At 45.6% G+C, this 23482-nt stretch overlaps 1 protein-coding gene across 3 annotated transcripts in view; it reads right to left on the reverse strand.

The window, feature by feature from the left end:
• Nucleotides 1-23482, reverse strand: part of Aff3 (ALF transcription elongation factor 3) — a 403958-nt gene that overhangs the window by 65620 nt on the left and 314856 nt on the right. For all 3 annotated transcript variants that reach the window (XM_051204402.1, XM_051204400.1, XM_051204399.1), the window contains one exon: nt 12352-12403. In XM_051204402.1, coding sequence (XP_051060359.1) covers nt 12352-12403 — 52 coding nt within the window. The remainder of the gene's footprint in view (nt 1-12351; nt 12404-23482) is intronic.

A 23482-nucleotide genomic window follows, 5' to 3' on the forward strand; every position in this document is an offset into this window, starting at 1 on the left:
CTCCCTGTGAATCTCCAATAATAATAATAATAATAGTAATAATAATAATAATAATAAAATAACAGAAGGACCAGTGACACAGAGTATATTTTCAAATGTCACGCTGGACCCTGTTTTGTGTGGTGAATGAATCTGAATAAGAAAAGGAGTAAACGCGAACTTATTATTACAATGGCCAGGCAAGAGGAGTATTTGACGACACTGGAGACGGCGGGAGAATTGTTACACTCTGCAGTTCTAACGGAGGCAGCTGTCTCCGGCAGGGTTGGCAGGTCAGGTCGGGGACGGCACTGGCCTGGCACCAGGTCTCAGGCCTCAGCACCTGGTGTGGGTGCAGGGGCGCTGGTGGAGATGAGGGACCAGAGGTGCAGGAATATGCGGAGAAAGCTGCGTGCTGTTAGGTTCAGCACAGGACGGACGTGCATGGACAGACGGACGGTGATTGACAGCAGGAAATGTCAGACACAAGTTCTTCAACACGAACCAAACAATGATACCAATCACGGGGGGGGGGGGGGTGACAGCTCAGCCAGCGTAAGCATGAAGACCTCTGAGGGTCTGGAGGAGGAGGAGATTCAGTGGCCTGCACTGATAATCCCAGCCTGGGGTGGGGGGAGCCCTGGGGCTTACTATTCAACCAGCCTGTCCTAATCTCCAAGTCTGGAGGATCGCCAGCCTGCTCTCACATACACAATACGCATGCACATACACACGTACCCTTTCTGCGAGACACTCACACGAGTCATGAAACTGACAGGTATGGGTCAACACTTCGCCACTGTTATTCCTCTTGGCGTTTCCCTGGGTAAGCAGCGTCAGTACTGTTCATGCCTCGATTCCTAGAAATGCAGTCTAAGGAGCCTGCATTCAGGAGGCTTCCTCCACACCCTGCTCTGTGCTGGGGTCCGGCAGAGCCAGTGAGGATAATAACTTAACCTCTGAGGGAAAACACTTGGAGAGTTGACAGGGGATGCTAACCAGATGGCAGCCGGAGGAAGGAGGAGAAAACCCTCCTTGGCTGGGTACCCTGGGCCGTCTCGCTGTTCTAATAAAGACTGCTCTGTGTGGACACTGCTGGCTCTTTATAAAACCCACGTCGAGTAGTCTCACACAGACATGGCACAGTTTCAGAGGTGGCAGAACTCGTCAGTAAAGAAGGCCAGCGGCTGAATGGGGGCAGCACAGGACAAACCACTGTGGCTCCTCATGGCAGGGGCAAGCCGACATCTGTAAGGCTTTCTGGATCCTTCCCAGCACTTCTCCCCTGATTTAGATTGCGCCTAGGCTCTGAGGTCTAGTTCATTTATTTTTTAAACTGATTGCTTCTGCAACTCTCAACTTTCCTCCTCCCAGACTTTGGGTCTATAACAGGAGCTCGCCACTGGGGCAAGGTGGCATTTTAACGTTGGCTTTCCATACTCCTTTTAAGAGGGCATGTGGCAGAGATCTTAGTGCATTCTTCTTCCGCCGGAAAGCACTTCTTTACATTTAGAGGATGTGAACAGGGGACTGCTGGCCCCGACTAAGCCTTCCGCGGGGTTAGGAAGACACATTTGCTTTGTTAAGCATTTCCAGGACATTCTACTCCCTGGAAACACACTCTGAACTGTCTATGGCTCTTCTGGGTTCTGGAGGCCATTTCCATTACAGACTTTGGGCTTTTCTGTAGAATCAAGAGAGAATTTGACTTCACCGACACATTTAGCACACACGACAGGGCTGTATAAGGACAAGCCAGTCTGTGTTAGGTGTGGGTAGGACTAAAGGCCACTGAAGAGTAACTAGGATTAATCTAGTTGATACATACTGCTTCTGGATAACGGAGAGTCAAACTTTTACTTGCCCTCAGAATTGAGAGGGGGCTCTTGTGAGGGCAGCACATTTTTTTTTTTTTTGGGATTCTGGCACTGGTAAGACAATTGCACCTTCTCAGAGGGAGAGAGCATGTATACAGAAGTGCATGGCCATCTGTGTGTTTACAACACCAGGAGAGAAGTCATATGAGAGTTGGCTGAGGTGGCCGAGCTTCTAGGAGAGTCTACAGGAGGGTATGTCTTTGCAGCTCTAGTTCTTGGCAGTCGGAGATTAAATTTGGAATGTGGATGGTGACATTAGAACACAGGTCTGAATCAGGTGCCAAGTCACCTTCAAGAAGGCTTTTTGGCCTCTAGGTCTCACCTGAGTAGACAAGCCTATTCTCTAGAATCATGAGATACACTATTTGGGTAAAGAATCAAAGTCAGTTACTGGTAATGAATCCGAAGTTCTACATAGTTTGATGAGTGCTTCTGGACTGTTATATTTGGGTTAGATTTAATGTAGTTGTTGTGTTATATATGGAGTCACTGGGTTTGGTGCATTGAGGTTTTACATTAACGGTGATGCCGGCAGGGAAACAGAAAGCTGATAGAACTTTGTAAGTTAAAAACTAGCTGGTTATTTAGGCTGGGGTTGGGGACAGATCAAGGGTCCCTACTGCCTCGAGACTCGAGTGTACAGGAGTTATTGCTTGAGGTTCTAAGTAGTCTGCAAGGTGTTGGCTAAATCCTTCAGGTCCCACCGCAGCTCTGAGACCTACTCATCTGGCCGTTTTGTGCTCCTAGAACTTGTTCCATATTGGCAATCTGAATGCAGCCACCACTTCAACAAGGTTCAAATGGTGATGGATTATTGATAACTCTCATTTAAATCTATACCCCAAACTTTAATTGATACATGGATATATATATATATATATATTATATACATACATACGTACATACATACATACATACATACATATATATTCATTCATGGGGTCCACACTGTGATATGCCAACATGCACATGATGTTTAATGACCAGATCAGGGTAACAGCATCTTCATGATCTCAAACACTTATAATTTCTTTGTGTCAGGAATATTCAAAATCATCTCTACTGGCAAGTTTGAAATATGTGAAAAACTGTAGTCAACCACAGTTACCTTTATTGTGTTACAGAATATCTGAAATCATTCCACCTGTCCAAATGTATCCTAGTTCCATTTTTCATCATCTTTCCATCTTTCTGCCACATTCTTCCTACTGGGCGCTGGTTCTGCTATTACTTCTCTGAGGTTCCCTTTGCTCTAGCATTTGGGTACTAGGATGAGTCATTTCTCACTTTGTGAGCTTCCAAATGCCTTTGGAGCTTTTTACAAACACCCCTCTTGCTACCTTCTTTATGATGCTTTGGTGCAATTCCCTTAATGTCCCACTGATGTTGGTGGGTGGTCAGTAACTGTGAATGTAAACGCAGTCTACACATGTTACTTTCTTTTTACATAAAGAACACACAGGAAAGTGAAAGAAATATCTTGGTAGCAATATTATAATTGTAATCTATATATTGGTGGTTTTGTTATAACAGCAGTCTGTGATTGAAGAACCTATACTAAATCTGGATATACATGATATCCAAAGTTTTCTACTAAAGAAGTAAAAATAGGCTTGTCTTGGTCAAGAAGATTATGCCAGTTGTATGTTCCAAACCAATTATGCAGCAGGAAGCAAAAACTATTCCAAGTTCATTATTGGTGTTTAGATCTTCACTTCCCAGATGATCGTAGCTCTGTAGTCACTGTGAAAGCACACCTACTTTCCCCAGAACTGCTTGGGACTTAAGAACAGCAACCAGAAGGGCAATAAACGCAGAGGCATCCTCCCCAGCGAGAAATCCTGGCTACCCTGTGCCTGCCATGCGTCAGTTGTGGTAATGATGGTGATCAGTGTCAAACATAAATCTCTTCTATCAGATACTGAAAACTTGGGTTTAGGACAAGGAACTAAAATCTTTTTTTTTTTTTTTTTTTTTTCTTTACCTTTCTCAACTGGTAAGACTTTCATGCAAATGCTTTAATGATTCTGGACATTTGTTTGCATAAAGGCCCAATACTCTGCTCTAGAATTTGATGGTCTGGAGGGGTAACCCCTTTTTTCCTCAGAGCAGGACTCCCTTTCTACTTCCTCATCCATTTATTATTTATCAATTCTAACTGAATAAGTTTATGAGGTCTAACCCCAGTCAATGGGGAAAAGGCACAGTCACTAACTGATTTTGAATAAAAATCAAACACATTTTCTCTTTCAGAGAGCGTTCACTCTTTCAAACACACCCTCTTGATCAAGAGTAAAGTTATTATTATTTTAATGTCCAGACATTTCAGTTGGGATGGTGCTGTCTCTCCTTTCCACCCCAAATGTATTTCTAACGATGCGGGGGCTCTGTCTAGGAACCTAACTTCCCTGAGGGAGTGCCTTGGATCCAGTTTTAACTATCATCTGATCTGTCTCTTAGAGATGATTTTATTCCATGCAACACAACCCATGGGCTGCAGAGCTGGCCTGGAGAGGACTGCGAAGTGCCAAGAGCCCTTGAATGACAAAACATTGGTTTGTCTCTCTGCTTCTCCAGGCTAAGAGTCTCCTGAGAAGAGCTGTGCTTAGGAGATAACCAGCCCCACACATGAAGAAAAATTAGGACAATAAAAAGACAACTTTCCAAATGCTTATCTGGACCAAACACCTGCATGCCTGACTGCAGATAACTCCTGTGCTACAGGACATCACCCACACCTGTAGAGATGGCAGACACTCTAGATGCTGACACCTCCCAAAGAGCTAATAAGGAAAATAAACAAAAAAACACCCCAAACTCCACATCATCAAAGTCGCAGCGCAAAGGGCGACTCCTCCCAGCTGAAGGAGTGCGCTCTTGGAGGGAGAATTCCAGGTTCTCCAGGGAGAATGCCAACTAACAGTCTAGCTGAAAGCTAGGTTGGAGAAGAGTGGTCCCTTGGCTATGGATGGTGGTTTCCCTGAGCTCCTGGAATGCAGGGCAATATTGACACCCGTTACTAGCCTTAGTTAAAAAAAATATTGCAGGTCCTTGTGTGAATTCTACACGTCTAGCAGTCTCCACGGCTTCCTGTCTTCGTGTTAATCATTTGTTTTCTTACATTCATTGGATCACCTTTTAATTTATAGATATATTTTTTTCTCATTTTTTTAGATTTTCATTCATGGTGTTAGGGTTGAAGTGAGGCACATTCTTCAGCGTGGGCCTACATAAATCTCACCTGACCCCCAAAGAGTAGGTCACTAAAACACGTTAGGTTAGGGAACAGCATGTGGGGCTTTGCACATTTGTGGACAGTGAAATTTAAACTATTTCAGTCTGGGAAATTGCAGCCGACTAGAATGGAAAGAGAAGAATGTGACCGGCCGCTCTCACCATGTGTAGCTTTCACAGGTTTCCATAATTTGATAAAGGGGGAATTTCCATTCACTTTGGACGACAGCAAAAATTTTTCGTTTATAAAACGCGACGTCGGGCTGACAAGCGAGCCCGCACTCCTGGTGAGCACTCACATTTGCTTCCTTGATTGACAGTTCAGATGTGTGCTCCTTCCGAGACAGGTGTGACAAAGATCTGTGTTCCCACACAGAACGGAAACTAACTCAGCAATGCTATCAAATTGAGTGTTTACTCAGGGACATGGGTACAAGACCAGAAACAAAACCAAATATAAGCTAGTCTTTCCCTGCTGTGTTCCTACTGGATTTGTGATACATTAATATAGTCTCTTGCATAGTCCTTCAGAAACAAGACATTTTCTGGCATTGAAAATTTACTTAAAGTTTTTGTGGTTAAATTATCATAACAAATATTACTAATGTGTAATTCAGCTTGAGCAGCAAGCCAGCAGCTTGCATGGATACGTGGAGCTTAGTAGGCATTTAAGACTATTCTTGGAACGATTTATGCAAAAATTCGTCTAGCTCTTGTTTGGATACAAATAACAGCTCTAATACACTTCATTTCTCATGGAAAAGAAACTTGATTTTGGAGCCACGACCCCCCTCAACCCCCGCCCCCAAACCTGGTCCCGATTACTGCTTTGACTCCTGTTTATATAATTCTACACAGTTTTGGCAGGATCCAAGAGCACATACCAGGGTGTTGGCTTTTATGAATCTCCTGGGATGTGGATGTCACGCCGACTGGATGAACTCTGGCCACAAATCCCAGACAAGCACAATGACTCTATTTATTCAGACTTGGCTGCCTGAATGCAGATTGACTCTGCGTGTAATAAATTTTCATAGGCCAAGAACCTCCACATCAACCAAGCTGAGGCCGAGAGGAAAAAACGCGCCGAGTGGAACTGGGCTGCAGAGACCTCTCCTTCCCGGCTGCGTTTCATTCCTCATCATGTGCTCCCTGGCTGACGCGCTCTGTCAATGACTTTAAAGCTTCACCTTTCACTGTTTCCAAAGCTCTGCTCTCTGTGATGCAGTTGTCATATTGAAACGAAATAAGGGGGCAGGGATGACGAGCAGAAATCTGCTTTTAATAGTTTACCCTGGGCTGGTATGAGTCATCAGTGGCCTCTCCAGGACGGGGCTGAGAGCTGAGACAGGGCTATTTTCTTTACCACTCCTAAGAGACCAAATGAAACACGATGACCCCACTGTGGGACCTCACCTGCGGTACAGACAGGCTAGGGTACCGAGGCTCTGGATTCCTCCTGACAGAATTATAAACAAGAAAATAATTGCCTCTTTAGCTTGCAGATTTATGTTAATGACATAGATATCTATTAAAATAATTGTATGCTCTCCAAATATTGATTGGGGATTAAAAGGTAACTTTCCTTCATTGTGTTGAGAAATCAATTAGGCCAATAGAGAAATTCCCCTCTACAGATTAAATCCGATGATCACTGCCTGTAAAATTAAAACAGTCAGTTTAAGTGGATAAACTACACTCATTTAAAGAGAGAAATGCACTTACATAATTAAAATGAAAAGACTGCCCAATCCCTGTGGATAATGTGATTACTTGGAGCTGCAGGCACAGACGTGGCTCATGCAGCATGGATCGCCGTTCCCTTGCTCTCCCTGAGCTATGGACCTGCCACCTCGGAGACCCTGCTAGCAGCTGATACTCTCAGCTACTGCTTGCCAAAATTCTCAATCATGCGTCCGGTCCCACATGCCTCAGCTGCACGGATCCTGTCTAGAGATTTGCTCTCTGTCCCTTCCTAGGCTTTTCCCGGACTCAAGAGGAGCAATGAAGGGGTCCCATTCTCTTGCTTTTTGGGGGCTTCAGCTTGAGATGATTGAGAAAACCTTGTAACATTAATATTGCCTGACATGCAATTAGTGTGTGTAAGAAATGCATATAGAATTTCCATGCAGATAGTACAGACATGTTAAATCAAGTAGACATGTTATCTCTGCCTTATAATCTTAGGTCTCACATTTTTTTTCTCCTGTCTCTCAACATGTCTATTTAATGTTTGGAATTAGAAAAAAAATATCAGTGTGTAGTTAGAGAAATAAAGGCAGAACAAAGGTCATCTTTGCCCCTGGACACTGGTGTGTCGGTCCTTAAATACCAACTTGAGGCTGCGCTCTGTGTTTATTTAGGCATCTACTCAATAATCAGAGCCCCTACTGCGCCTGGCTGTCTCTGCTCAGTGATCCTTCAGTTCTGTCGGTAGGAGCAGTTACTGTCAAGAGTAAACACATACACCGACTAAAAACAGAACGAGGTCCCGGGGAAAGAGTAGTATCTCTGAGAAAAGGACACGCTAGCCAGGGTCTCTCTGAGAAAGTAAAGGTATGATGCGCCTTCAGTGCGCACAGGAGTCGGCCAGGCGCAGCACGGGACAGAGCGTGGCTTGGAGGAGAGGCTGGCACAGGACCGACCGCGTAGGCTAGGAGACGCCATGCATTTCTCTAGGTGGGACAGGAAACCCATTTCAGATTTTAGATGAGAGAAGAATGCTTTGGGAGCCAGAGAGCACTTGTTACTCCCGTGTGGGACCCACGTTTGGTTCTCAGCACACGCTAGGCTGGGCACAGGTGCCTCTTAACTCCAGTCCTAGGGGATCTGATGCCCTCTCCTGGCCTCCACGGGTACTGCATGCCTGCGGTGCCCATACAGATAGCTAGATACACACACACACTCACTTACACACACACTCACACACACATACACACACTCACTTACACACACACTCACACACACACACACACACACACACACACGCTTTTAAAAAGATAAATGATTTGATCTGATATTTTTTTTTTAAAAAAAAGATTGCACAGGACCAACTACTGCAGGGGTTGGAAAACACCAAGACGACAGTTCACACAAGGCTGGTTCAAACTAGTTAGGATAGAAAGAGGTAGGTAGACTAATGTTAAATTTTACAAGTTAAATTTCAGGAGTTAGAGAAGAAAGGTGTGTTTGCGTGAGGAGTGGGAGTTATCAAGGCTGAGACTGTGATTTTTCGGCTTGAGCAATGGGCATCTGGCCATGCCAGCTCTGGAACTGGGAACGGCCACAAGACAAACACTTGGGTAGAGGGGAGGCAAAACCCGCAAGTTCAGCTTGGCATGGCTTGAGTTTGGAAGGCCTGTGAGACAATCGAACAGGAAAGCCTGTATGTTGTTGAGGAGCTTCTTCTGAGTGAGAGCTGAGGCTGCACAGAAGTTGTCATTATTTAAAAACCGCAGGCATGAGGAGGGATAGGGACTCCACAAAAGGGTAGAACCGGAGAGGAAAAGGCAGGGGCGAAGACGGTCGGATTCCAACACTGGGTGGAGAGTGAGCAGTCAGCGGATCACTCTGGGAAGGGTCGGGCCGAGAGGAGGGGCATGGATGAAGGCAGAGAGCAGGGACACGGGCCAGAAGCCGTGCCCAAAAATGGCCAGCAATGCCGCGTTCCAGGTAAGCCAAGGGACGAAAAGCGGCGGGTGTTTGGGTCAGTCGTGGTTCCAGCGGAGCAGCTGTGACAGAAAAGAACTATCCTGAATGGGGAAGGCGGGGGCTGAGGACAAGTTTCAAAGAGGCAGAGATGGGCAGACTTTGGGTAGGACTGGCACAGGGCCCCAGGGAAGAGGGTTGACAAGGGGGAGGGGGATAAGGGCGGGGTGTGGCAGGCTGAGGAAAGACTAGTCCTTTAGACTAGACCCAGGTCAGCACCGGAATGCAGTGTGGAGATGGAGAAGCACAGGCTACGACTCAGCTCTCTCACTAACGTCAGGGAGATGAGTACTCACTCCAAAGCTGAGCGATGATGACTGCCAGAAGTCAGAGGCCTGCCTGGGCTAACCTGGAAGACACGCCCCACACCCCCCACTCCCACAAAACCCCACATGTATAAGATTAAATTCTATACTGTCCATGACTGTCAAGTTTTGACGGATGTAATTATAGGATATTAATGAGGAAAATTTATAAAACAACCAAGGGACTGCCATGTCTTTATAATGCAATATAATAGCCACCATAAAAGGCTGTATGAAGTGGTATGTGAATGTATGTGTGTGTGTGTGCACGTGAGTGTGTGCATTTGTGTGCATGTGTGAGTGTGTGTGCGAGCATGTGCGTGTGTGCGAGCATATGGGTGCATGTGTGTGTGTGCGTGTGTCTGCATGTGTGAGTGTGTGCATGTGTGCATGCATGTGTGTGTGCGTGTGTGGGTGTAGGTCAGAGTTCCTTGAAGGGCATCTTCATCTTGTCTGCCTCCTGACTGTAGAAGCAATGTGGCCCGCAGCCTCATGATCCCACCATCCCGAAGTCTGGGTTGTATGCCTTCAAACTGAGCCCCCCAAACCCTTCCTTCCTTGAGTTACCTTTTCAGGCATTTTGTCAGGGCAGCAAGAAGAGTAACTGATAGGGGGAGAACTCACAAGTGGAACCCTGAAGGGCCTTGTGGTTGAAAAGCTGGGCAAACTACTCAACAACTGAGCAGGGATTTGAACCCTGGAGCACGCACGGCTCCAGTCCTCTTCGTTACTAAAGCAGCCCCCTGTCTTCATTTCTAAGAGCACAGAGGCAATTAGGAGTGTTCAGAAAATGTCCTAGAGTGTGAGGCGAGCGAGTGCAGCAACCTAAGGCTCTTAAGGACACCCTCTTTTATTCATGCTTAGGGGACCGCACAGGCTAGCTGGGCCGATATTTACAAAGACAACCAGGCGATCTTAGTACATCCACCATGCTTCCACGGGCAGGGAAGTATGCGGGTTTTTTTGACAAGATTTCTGGGACAGAGGAGAACTCTGATTGTACCTGGAAAGATTGCTGAAAACCAACGTGTGAGAAAGAAAATAAAATATATGTGTGCATGCTTCAGGTGTGTTTGAACACATGTTTCAGGGGGAGAATATCAGTAGCGTTTTTCTAAAAGCCCCCCCCCCCAGGGCTCAGGGACCAGCATGAGACAGGCACTGGAACAAATATAAAAGCCTGAAGGCGGGAAGAAGGGATGTGATGTGCGTTCTTCAGTCATGACATCATGACTAAGAACGTGACTTCTCAGCAGCAGTATAAACCAGGAATTCAGAGGAATAGGTCTGCAACGACCAGTCATGGATCAGAGAGGATTCATGGGGTTCCTGCCTTTTCCCTGTTGAACTATTGGCAACTTAGGGAATCTCAGGGGGCGGGAGAGGGGGGTCATTGTCTTTAGCTGCATACTGAAAAGTGAGCCCAACAGTCTCTAAGGCAGAATACATTACATACACACACGTATGGAGTTATTAAATAACCTTAATCAGTAAAAATGGGGAGAGTTGTGACTTTGTGATTATATAAGAGTATACTTTAGATCCAAATAGGACAGCTTTATATAATCAATGTCGACAATTTAACTTAAGTTGCCATATGCAAAAACACCATTTGGAGTCTTGTTGATAAGTTAGGGGACGACTGTTTGAAAGCCACTCATACATACAAGGGTTGAAACACAAGAATAGAGGGTCTGACCCATCTATTCATAGTGCAATGTTACCAATGTCTGTAGACTGCAAAGTAGACACTAAAACAAACGATTCGGCAGACTTTAGAGAATGTGACTGTACACCATTAACACTGAGTTTCTGAAATTGCATGTTCACTGGAAGTATTTCCTGTAAATAGTTCTAGAAACTGTTTAGCCTCTGAATCCTTTTTCTAATATAAACTACCACAAATGGCATGCTTGGGAAGGCTTAACCCATTTGGTACCTTGCTGGGCCTCTCAGTGGTATAAAATAGAGGTGAAATCATTTTCTTTCGGTCACACAGATGAGAAAACAAAATTAGATGTGAATCTGTTTTACATTTCTACAATGATTGCTGAGCTGTGGGTGTCTGGCTGCCTGGGAAAGACATATAGAAAAAGATTATTGCCTCTCTAAAATTCTCAAAGCCCCAAAGGCCCTTTCTGCAGAGCTAATCTTCCTCTCTGGGGATGCTCTCCACTTGCCAACTGGGTTCCCAGATTTACGAGTCCTCCTGCACCCCTGTGTCTCAGTGAGGGCTCAAGCCTTCCGTGGCCCCAGGCCCATGTTCTGCTCAGGCACACTTCTTAGTAATATTCCTTTGAATCCTCTCTCCTTTGCTTGCTCTATGTAAACATCATTTGTATTTGCGTGCCTGGGCAGCAAATCACGTGCACAGCATTTCACGATGCCTTTGAATCAAGTTCACGGCTTCAAAAACCAATGGCGTGGCACATGCGTTTAGCCCAACACATAGAGATAACTTAATAAGAGAGAACTCTCCAAACTGTCTCTTTAACCTAGCCCGCTCATCTAAATTCGACAAGACACAATACAGGTGATGGCTCAAGTGAAAGAAATGTAAGAAAGTCTGTCTTCAGTGTTTTGCAAGCTGCTTTAAAATAAAAATGCTTCCTGAGATGCAGGAGTGGATGTCATGACTGTTAAGTGGATATTTTTTAGCTTTAACTGACTGATCAGAAGACTATTTATAGCCCTCCTGACTGATGTCTCAAGCTGGTAAATCAACAGCAAGGGAGACTATTTCAAGCACATTTATCATTTAAGACAAACAGCCCAGACTGCGCGTGATTATTTTTTATTCATCATCTCCACTCACCTCTGTGTTCGCTCCTTCTCACTGTTAATAATGTCTGTATAAGGCTTCTCAATATTTAATGGTATAGTCTCCCCGCTGAATGCCGAGGAGTTTAAGGTCATATGTTTGAGCGCAAGGAGGCCAGTTTGCCAAAAGATGTAAAAACAAAGGGGGGGGGGTAAATCTGTATTTCCTGGGGAAGCCGACTCCCTCAGTTTTGTGAGAAACACTATTGTTTGTCTCTTTGCCATTAAAGAAAGAAATCACAGAATGAAAGCTTTTAATGGGAACAGAGCTCAAGGCATTTCAACAGACTGGCCCAACCACATAGAGACTTTTGAGTGGCGGAACAATGCCCAGAATCACAGGACAGTTTGGCTCAGTGTCTCTATGGCTCAGTTTACCTTCATCTGTGCATCTCGTAGTAGATAGCAACACCCAAGAAAAATCTTACCTGTTCACTCTCTTCGTCGTCACTACTTAGCTTAAGGTCATCTTCTAGCATCCTGAAAGAAGGAACAGAGGGGTGCAGACGCTTAGATTCAAAATCTTTCAACACCTAAACATCACCCTTCAGGAATGTGCATTTGGATCTCTATACCCCCCCCCTTGCATTTTAAGCGTTTTTCCTCTGATGCACTTAGGGATGAACAGAAGAGTCGCATCACGAAAACGAACCCTCAATGGCAATCACAGGGCGAGATGAGGCTCCTTCAGGGTTGGCTGTTGTAGAGACACTGAACCAAACAGAGACTGCTGTTCCCTAGGAAGTTCAAATTTCGCAATTGTTTCTTTAGCCTTTCCCAGGCTGTGTCCTTGGGCCTGTCTGGGGGATGCTCAGGGAAAAGAGGCTCAAGAACAAGCAGAACCCTGCCGAGGGCCGAGCAGCCATAGCCTTGAGTCACAAATGACATTTGTGCAGGCCCCCTGACAGCCTAAGGGCTGGAGAGGACGTCTACTCCAGGATCTGCTGCACGGAAGGCAATGACCAGCGGGGTGCTTCTGAAGAGTCTAGGAGGCCCTTTCCACAGGCCACCAGGCACGCATGCGTCCTAACATGGGCAGCAAGTGAGGCCAAGGGCACACAGAGAGTGGAAATGCGCACCCTGCTGTGCTTAGGGTGCAGGGCTGCTCTTATCAGGGTTGCTGCGATTAGTTCTTTGTAGTGCAGCTGTTTCCAGATTCGTCTAGTGCCAAAGGAATCTTGCTCAGAAAAGTGTGCTCTGAAATGCACTCTGTGCACCAAGAGCTGTTCTGCCCAGGAGTGGGGAGGATGCACTGGCACAGAGCCCAGGGCTCCAGACACTGGCCTGGAAAACTGTTGAGCTCTTGTGTTCAAAGACCTCAATGTCATCCTTATAGTCAACTTCTGAAGGCTGCTACCAAATGTGCCTCTCAAAGGCAGATAGTACTATTTTAACATTACTTCAGTGACTTTGGGGATAAACAGGAGACCAGGGGCTGTCAGGGAATGGGCCCAGTTATGAAATGTCTAAGCTTTGGGGGGTAGCTGACATGTGGCACCCTTGTTCACCTCATGGAAGGTGAAGGTTACACCTGGAGATTCTGCTTTAGATTCCACGAGTCTAAGAAATAAAACTGTTTCTCCCATCTCACAGAGTAGGAAAAACATCCTTTCTATTTGATGAGAATCATTTGGAAAAACAACTGCAATTGAACATGTGTGTTTTGTTTCTTGGCCATTATTTCCTAGCCACAGGGCAGAACACAGCACTTACGTTGTGTTTGGCGTTCAAAGTGATCAAAATATATGAGAGAGAGAGAGAGAAAAAGCCAACATTTATCTATCCAACACATCGTATTTGTTAGACAGGTCTACCCCTTTACAGGCATTCCTACACAGTACACCCCATGCCTTAGAACACTGATTGTAGGGAATGTTAGAAACCTCATTCCATTCTTTCTGAAGTTCCCTGCTCTGTTGGTTGCTGCTACTACCTGGCTGGGTAATTTTTATCTGTAGTTACTTGGAACAACTTTGCCTATAGCATTCTTGGGAACTGGGGACTGAGAAGGCTAGAAAAGCTCTTGTGTGTGTGGTGGGGTTGATGACTAAGTATATTCTAGATGAAGATGGATGAACTGACTTAGCCTGGAGCCAAGTGGAAAATGCAGGATCAAGACAGGGTGGTTTAGATAACCTAGCAAAACCTAGCAATGTCCGATCAGAGCGTGCTCTGTTCCAGGGATCTATATATTGTTGTAAAAACATCTTGTGAAATTCTGGCCACCTGGGGAATCTACGTACTTGTTAGCCTGTGTGAACCAACCCATGCCTCACCCATGCCCGCTTCTCTTGGATGTAATAAGAGCGCATGAAGCGCTGAGACTATTTGAAATTCTTAGCTTTTTTTTTTTTTAATAAACTGTATATTTTCAAGTGTACCACTTGTGCTTTTTACTTGGAATTAGAATTTTAGCCACTGGAGCTGACAGCCTGGAAAGAATGAGTTTGGAAAGAGGAGAGGAACGTTGGGGCCCCCTTTCCTTGAGCATTCCATCATTCTTCTACATAACCAGCCCCCCCCCCAATCCCTCAAGGGCCACATGCTGTTTGTATGCTCATGAAAACATTCCCTCTTTTCTGTTTAGGACATCACAGACCGTGGTGATGAGGTCGCAGCCCCCCCCCCCCCCAACACATTAGACTTTAAAATTGCTTCTTCCTGAAGGGATTACAGGAAAAGAGATCTGTCCGGACTCTATCATTTCCATCAAAAGACAACAGAGGCTTAGAAACCCACTTCCATAGGAAATGCTTTCCCTCTAAGACGGCTTTTAAATTCCCATCTTTCTTACACCGACTTGCAGAAAATGAGTTTTTGAACTTGGCGTCCCTGGTATTAAAGGGCCGAGTTTCCGAGGACAAATGAATGCAAACACAGTGTGTATGAGAATATGATCCTTTCCCCGGCAGACAACAGAGGGGAGTGGAGAGGGCCCAGGCTAGGGACATAAAATGCCCTTGGCTGTACAGAGCCAACGATGGACGCTTCTTTACTGGGTCCTGATCGAAGAGGAACCTGTATTTAACCAGAGGGGTATTCATACATATTCATCTAGCTCAAGTCTAGATGTTGAATATTAACACTATTGGTTAAGCTTGGTACCTGTTCTGCTTGCTAACTAATGATCTGTTTAATTGGTAACTCTCGATGGTGAATGTGCACTGGCGTTAAAAGTGTCATATATACTTAGGCTAAGATTCGGTCTTTGGTTTTGAAGTACTGGCTTCTGCCTTTTGCAGCTGCTGTTATTGACATGTTAATTGGGAAGAGAGTCCCTAATTAAGGGATTTGTTTGAACAGGTAAGCTGTTAAAACCAGGACGGAGGGCCAAACATAATCTCTCAATTAACAAATTCATGGACTTTAAGCCCTATCACGGTGCCTGAGAATGCCACACGCAGTCATTGTTAAGCTTTACTGCACACTGGCATCACTTGGGAATCTTTAAAACATACGGATACTGGCTTCCATTCTTCACGCATGTTCTGATTTAATAGGGCTGGAGTGGAATCTGGGTGTCCAGACATTTTTAGAATTCCCTTGGTGATTCTAAACCGTAATGAGGGGTTAAGCGCACTATCGACAGGAGGAAACGGACTGCACCAGAAAAGCTAAAGGATAGCTCCTGGCCTTGGACGAAGTCCTCACCTCTAAGGTTCAGTTTGTTCATTAATAAACTGGGGTGGATGATAGTCAAGACTCGAAAGAGACAATTTAGATACGAATGCATGCCAACTCTACAGGCTTGTAGGCGTGCTCAACAAAGGTTAAGGCAGCCTATGGTGTTTCCAAACATACTGACTTGAGGGCCGCATCCACAGAGGCTCTGGTTTCAGCGGACTGGCCACAGGCATCAACATTTTTGATAAACTCCTGTGGTCAACCCATTTGTTGAAACCTAACCACCAATGTTGTGGTGTGAAGATGTAAGACCACTGGGGATGATTGGGTTCCGAGATGAATGGGACTATTACCCTTAAAGAGGACCCCAGGGCTGGGCGCGCAGCACAGGGGTGGAGTGCTCTGTGCATCCTAGGTTCAATCTCCAGTTCTCAGCAACACAACTCCAACAAGCAAAGTGCCCACAGAGATCTATCACATGAGCACTCAACAAATGGCTACTACTTACGAACTAGAAAGCTGACTCTCACCAGAGTTCAGTCTAGCTCAGCCTTGGCCTTTGACTGCCTGCCTAGCCTCTGCTGTTTATAAGCTGTCTAGTCTACGGTACTTTCTAAGATATTTTGTTATAAAAGTCTGAAGGGACTGAGGCACACTCATCCTGAGACTCACCGCCTGAATTCTCACCAGGTGACCATCACACTTGTGCCCCGAAGCCTTCACCAATCCACAGGGAGGACAAAATGACTCAAGCTGCGCCTGAGTTTGTGTGTAACTGGTGCACCATGCTAGCACTGCGTACTGACTCACCTGACTTTACCTTTCCCTCGTCTTCTATTTGAATAAAGCGTACTAGGGCTAGGGAATGTAAGCCTTAGTGGCAGGGGACTTGCTGGGCATACACTCTTCAGTTCCATCCCTCCTGTACTTTAAAGTGAGAGAGAGGGAGAGAGAGAGAGAGAGAGAGGGAGAGAGAGAGAGAGAGAGAGAGAGAGAGAGAGAGAGAGAGGGAGGGAGAGAGAGAGAGCATTCTCTAAGGGAAGTGGGTGGTGTATTTTCTCAGTGCCTAGTAGAAGCCATAGCCCCATCATTACCAATGAATTAAGTTAGGGATTGTGGTGCAATTTAGAGTTCTACAGGGCTTGTTTTCAGACACCATGGGCAGTGCAGGAGAATCTGACGCCATTTCCTGGGCTGCTCTTGAATTTATAGGAAGACCCAGAGGTTATCTGGAATATCATGCCCTCTCCCAGCTGGAGAAGTCTTCAAAGTTTCTTCAAGACCAAACAGCACAGCACAGGCCATTTCAGGCATGGAGACTCAACACCCTTCTGTGTCAAGAGGGCTGGAGGCCTTGGGCCCATCAGCACGGTTTTTATTCAGGTGTCACCATTGAGAGGCGCTTGAAGAGTGCTTGGAAGGTCAGAGAGTAACAACCGCTATTGCTCCCAGGGCAGAGAAGCATCCCCACCACCTTCAGCCCGCGGCTGCCATGACTCCCGTCGAGGATGCTGGCATCACTCTGTGACAAATGCTTGTAGGCATGCTAGGCCTGAGATTACCCTTAGCAGTTTCCTGCAGTTCTTGTATTTATTGCTTCTCTGCAATGAGTTTCTGATTACCAACTTCTCCCCATTGGCTCCCTGAGCTCCTGATGAGTTTGGCAGCCACTGATTCTTTATGTTAGTGTCTTCATTCTTGAAATGCCGCCAACAGTGGCTTCTCTTGCCCAGATTAGACTCTGACCCACATATATAATAAATGGCAAGAGGTCTGGAATCAAAAAGGCTCACATACTACTTCATTTCCCTGCTCTGTCACATGTGTCCTGGTCCAAAGGACTTAAAATTGCTCTGCCTCGCTCTCCTGGCCAATAAGATGAGACACCAAAACTGTCTGCCTCCTAGGACTGCTGTGAGAATTACATGGGGAAATGAAGAAAAGCACATTATATATATAGTAATCACACACAAACATTTGATATTATGTCTGGTATCTTATTACCCATCCCATATGGTCGCTGTAACTGTGCTATGATTTAGGTCTATTTTATTGTTTCTAGCACATAGCATACTTTGCTAATTTATCCACTATTTCCAAAGTGCACATTTTAGGAGCCAAAAACATGACGTTGCAGAAGTTTCTGGCTCATGGTTGGTTGGAGACAGGCCGAAAGGCAGGAGGGAAACCCTGAGAAGTGGTAAATATCTTCTTTCCTTGGCAGGCAATCACGGCCATGTTCTCTGTCCTTGCAGGTAGATCCTCCGGTTTGTAAGTCTCCAGTATTCTGTAATTTGCTTCTGTGTCTACTACAAATTCTTTGGCATCCTTCCCAAGCTGCCCTTAAACTAGCTATACAGCAATAGGTAGCCTTGAACTTCTGATTCCCCTGACTCTGTAGAGTCATGATAGGGACTCAGCCCACTCACCACATAGGCCTTATTAATGCTATCTCCAGCGGGAGCATCGTCAGCTATAATGGTTAGGGTCAGATATGTTCCCTACAGGTGGTGTATGGAAATACTTGGTGCTGGCTGGAATGCTATGGAAGGCCGTGGAACTCTTGGGACAAGGCTAGCAGAAGGCCTTTAGAGCAGACCTTGGGGAGTTTAGTAGGGCTGCTCTGGTTCCCTCTCTGCTTCTTGATCTTCAAGATGTGAAAGAACATCCAGTTGGCACAGCCCCAGACCAAGACATTGACCACGCTGTCTGTACCATGACAGATCACATTCTTTAAGCTTCGAGTCAAAGCTCATTATCTCTTGAGTTGCTTCTGCCAGTCATTTTTGTCACAGCAACAAGAAGGTAACTAATACATCCGTGTTGTGAGGAACATTCTGATAACCAAGGCCTACTAAGATTAACTTTCTAATACCTGAACCCATTCAATTTGTACCTTCCCCAACTATATCTTGAGGACAAAAAGGCATCCACCTCCTTGCTTTGGATATTCATGAGGCCACCTAACATTCATCAAAGAGCCCACTGTGGTGACATAGACCTGTAATCCTAGCACTTGGCAGAGGGCAGAGGAAAACAGGAAGATTAGGAGTTCAAGGAAATACTTTTGCTACATAGCGAGTTTGAGGCTAACTTGGGCTAAAAGAGACGATATCTCCAAAAACCAACCAACCAACCAACCAACCAACCAACCAACCAACCAACCAACCAACCACCTAGAGCTGACCGATCAACCAACTACAAGTGATTGACCGACCAACCAGCCAACCAAAACCAGCTAAATGTCCATGAAAGCAGTCTAACAACTTTGCCCTATGCTGTGAGGTGTCTGTGATGGAGACACATCTGGAATTGGATCCTCCTGAGACACAGCCACTAAATGGTCTAAGTCCTGGGATACAGACCCTCAGCACATTCATGTGCACTGATCCGCTAATCCTCTCTGCTGCAAATGTAATAGACTTGTCATTTAAATGTAAAGAGGAGAAAAAGACTTTTATGATCCATATTAAAGAAAATGCATCCTATTAGCCATTCATTGGACTTGGAGATTGCTATATGATACTCCAAATAAGGCATTTTCATGAATTTGGCTTTAATGCTAACACTTTCATAATAAGTTGCATATTATGTCTGCTACTTCCAGAATTTTTCATTATAAAAGTAATCCAGGTGGCCTGAATATACAATTTGGGGAAAAAGAGAAAAAACATCTCATATATGGAAGGACTAATCCAGCATTAAAAAAAAAAAAAGTGAATAGACTCGAAAATTAGGTCAGGTATATGAAATATCCTAAACCCATTATCAGATACACATAACTGACTTTTGCCAAGGGATGTATGATTGCTCAGTCAAAATCAATCACTTTCCAGCATCTTTGCGGTGGGGGTGGGGGGGTGTAGAGGTTAGTTTAAGGTAAAAGAGAACACATCAAACAATCTGTGTAAGTTAAGCCCTGTCACACTGATTAGAGACAAGGACTGGATGCAGTCTCCTGAAGCTGCTCCCCTCCAAACCGGCCACATCTGAGGGTTAAGCAGAGCACAGCTGATGTACCAATCATGTTATCCACCCCACATTTTTATACATTCGCCGTTGGACTTCCGGAGTGCAGAAAAGAGGCTCGCGTGCCGAGGAAATAAATCATGCAGGAAATTTTAAGAGGGCATGTGGATCTCTGGGACAGATCCTGACCGTGGAATAGCCATGCTCTCACCCGCTGCTTAGGGAAACAATCAGGTAGTCTTGAACACAGAGATCGCCTACATGGGTCTGCTCATTGGTGGAGGACAGGAAGCGGGAAACTGCTCATTTCCCTGTTTTTGGCAAGTCAAGACTCTTGTTTTGGTTAAAATGGCAGAAAATCAACTGATTTAAAGTCAACACTAAGTAACACCTATGGTCGAAGCTTATCCTTGAAAATCTTTTCCATTTTAGGCACAAGTCTCACCCTCTAGGACTTGGGGCTCCAGCTAGTGTATTCCTTTCTGAATGATCCTGTAGAGTCGTCCCCCCCGCCCCCACCCCCGTGATGTGGCCTGGGTTTCCTTCCTGCCTACCGCTAACACCTTTCTCTGTAAGAAAGCTACTGCATCTGGGGGAGGGGCTACTCAAATTCAGTCCCATTCCAATAGGTTTGTAAGCACTTAGGACTTGCAATTGTACCAACTCCAAACAAATACAACTCTAACTGAGGCGACAACGATTCCGAAAGAATGTAGTTACGGGGAGGGGGGGAGGGGGGAGGGGGGTGTTCAGTTACACTATGAACTCCTCAGCAGATTCTCTTAACCATGACCCAGAGGGCCTGGAAAAAGTGCAGAGGTGAGCATGTCCAGTTGACACCAAAGAGCATTGCCTCCCGTGGGTCCTTAGTACAGGAGCTTGGCCTGCTGAGAGCAGACCATCAGCTGCTTCAACCAGACATCAGTGTCGGCCTTGGTTTTCTCCGCCTTGCATTTTGAGGCAGGGTCTCTCACTTAATCTCAGAGCTCACAGACTCAGCTAGCTTGTCTAGCTCTCTACCTTGTTCTGGGGGAATCCCTTGTCTCTGCCTCCTGAGCTTAGGAACTGCAGGGGAAGCTGCCACATGGAAGGTGGAAATTTAAACTCTTGTCCCTGAGCTTGTGCAGCAAGCACTTTCCCTGGCGAGCCATGCACCTGGCCCCATCAAAAACTCAGAAAGAGCTCCCTGAGTGCTCCAAGTGTGAAATGTCAAACCCAGAATAAACAGAAGGCTCTAGAAGATCCCGAAATACAGCAACTTGTATGGCAAAGGCAAACAGTACTAAACACAAATTTACTTCTTGCTGCTGTGATAATTTCATCATTGCCCCCCATTTTTACACTTTAAATAAATAGCTGAATGAACAGCGATAGGCATTTAGGAAATACGTTGTTTTTCTCCCCTCATTGTGGAACTGCAGATTGAGCCCGGGGCCTGACCTTGCTAGGCAAGCATTCTCTTGGGCTACCCATATCCTCCACCTTCATGTTCACTAACTGCATTTGGACAGTGTCAGGTTACAGGGGTGACAGCAGGGACAGCTGGGTGTGTGTGATGAACTAGGGCAAAAGGAATGAGTGACATTTCAAGTCAGGGAGCCCAGAGGGAATGCTCAGTGTGGCGTTGCAAGCCTGCAGGCTGAGCTCTCAGCGCCAAGCCCCATGCAAGAGGCTGTGGGAGTTTGCGTGCAGGATGGAGAGACGTCAGGGCCTTCCAAATTGAGGGCCCGGCCCACGGCATGCACACACAGCGGCTTAAAGAGAAAACTTTCGCAAGTTTCAGATTCCTAGGGATGTTTTCTTAAACATATACTGTCCTATAACCACAATGATGCATGTTAGATGTCCTTTAGGTCAGTGTGAGAGTTCACAAAAGTAGTCACTGCTTTTCATTGCCAGCAGCATTCAAAATATGACATGCTCATCAACACTTTACTAGTATGCTTTGTGCTAAGTGATCTGCCTGAGCTACAGCCTAATGCACTCTGTGCGTGGCTAAAACTGGTAAAGCTAAGCTACGATGGTAGGTAACACAGGTGTGTAACTCACATTTCTCACAGGGTATTTCTGACCTGTGATGGGTTTTCTGAGGCCCAGAACACCTTAAGTTGAGGACTGCTCATCCTCAGTACTTGATTTCTATTACTGTCAAGATCTAACGTCGATGAGGCATTTGGCACAAACAAACCAATATTGCTATATTGACTTAGGCCCACACCTAATTCCAATTTATTACCTCTTACCTAATGGTCCCTTTATGCTCGTTCTCTGCTCTGGTGGGGGGACGGCAGTATGTTTCTCTTTAATTGAGCTGTCCTCAAACTCGTCCCTTAGCCTCCTTCTTAAGTGCTGAGATCACACTTGTGAGCCACCTCTCCTGGCTACCCCAGGCTCTCCCCCCAAGATAGAATGTTATGTTTAGTCATCATGTCTGGGTAGGGTCCTCTAAATGGCGCTAGCCTCTTAGACCTGTCTGGTTTAAATGTTTTTGACCATTGTGAGGAGAGCTGGCCATGTATTTTATAGAACGTCCCATAATTGGCTTATGTGCTGTCCTTTTCCTGGTTACAGTTAGGAGGCAGGATAAGACGATGACCCCAAGAGGTACACCCTATTCTTTCCATGTCCTATCACGGGTGCATGCTACCGACATGACGTAGCACTGATGGTAAACATCACCACATAGAGGAGCTGGTGTCTGCTAAGTTTTTACTCCTTCCTCAGACTGCTTGTGGAAGGCCCTGAGCAAGACTCACAAAGAAGGAGAGAGCGACAGGTCACTACCTCCTCACAGGCATCGCCTACATAAATTATTTGGAGTTTCCTCCTACGGGGTATTTGTCGATTTCTACACCTCCTTCACTCCTACATCAATATGGCCTCTTGTATGTTTATTTCTGTTTGTTTTTCCAGTGATGAAGATGGAGCCCAGGGCATCATGCATGGACAAGTGCTCTATCACTAATCCCATTCCTCTGCCTATTACATATTTAATTCCGATGATAGCTTTTAAATCAGCCCTAGCCAATTGTCTCCAAAAATCACATTGAGAAGCCCCAGGTCCCCGAAGAAGTCAATGTCCAGAGAATAAGGGACTAGGGAACGTGCAGCCTAAATGACACATCACACCTCTCTGGAGGCCTAAGGTTTGGGGGTGTTCCCAGGGCGGGTGCACACTGGAACTCACAGAGACTGTGGCAGTATGCACACGGCCTGTGCAAGCTGAAGTCAGACAAAATTCCAGTGATGAGGAATGGGAGGAAGTCAATAGAAACTCCCACCGTTATCTGAGGAGCATTTGATAGCTGCTGGGAGAGGAAGACTCAGTTTCACCATGGTCCGTCTACAAACAGCCAGAGCAGACCCCACTCACCAGGGGCCTCAATGGGAGAAAGAAAAGAAGAAAATTCAAAGTCGAGTGGATATAGATACGATAGTAGGTAAGAGAGGGGTCGAGGTGAATATGATAAAGACCCGTTTGTGACATTTTCAAAGAATTGATTAAAAAACAAAAAACCATTCTTTCCAAAAGTAGCATATTAATCAGCTTTCCTGCCTCTGGTAGAAGCAGGGAGAGTAATGGCCGAGAGGAACTGAGTGGGTGGGTGTGTGTTACAAACAGTTGCCACAGGTACAAATCATAGGACTGTCATTATCTGTATAAAAGCGCTGAAAAACTATGCCCAAATGGACCTAGCAAATCCTTCAGGTTTTTGACCAAAAACCAAAAACAGATTCCTTTCCAAATTATAGTTTACCCACATGTCCACACTTGGACTGTCGAGGACATTCAGCTGTCACATGAGGGGGGACATTCTTTACTTGTCACGCTCCTTGCAGTTTCTGTGACCTTCCTGGCTCTCTTTACCTACTACCTCCCATTTCCCCCAGCGTGGCTACTCCTTTGGGCCATTCCCCACAAGTTTCCAGCGCCTGAGGACCTTGTCGCCAATTCTCACCTCTTCT

Source organism: Phodopus roborovskii, unplaced genomic scaffold (genome assembly GCF_943737965.1).
Source record: "Phodopus roborovskii unplaced genomic scaffold, PHOROB, whole genome shotgun sequence".
Taxonomy (NCBI): Eukaryota; Metazoa; Chordata; class Mammalia; order Rodentia; family Cricetidae; genus Phodopus; species Phodopus roborovskii.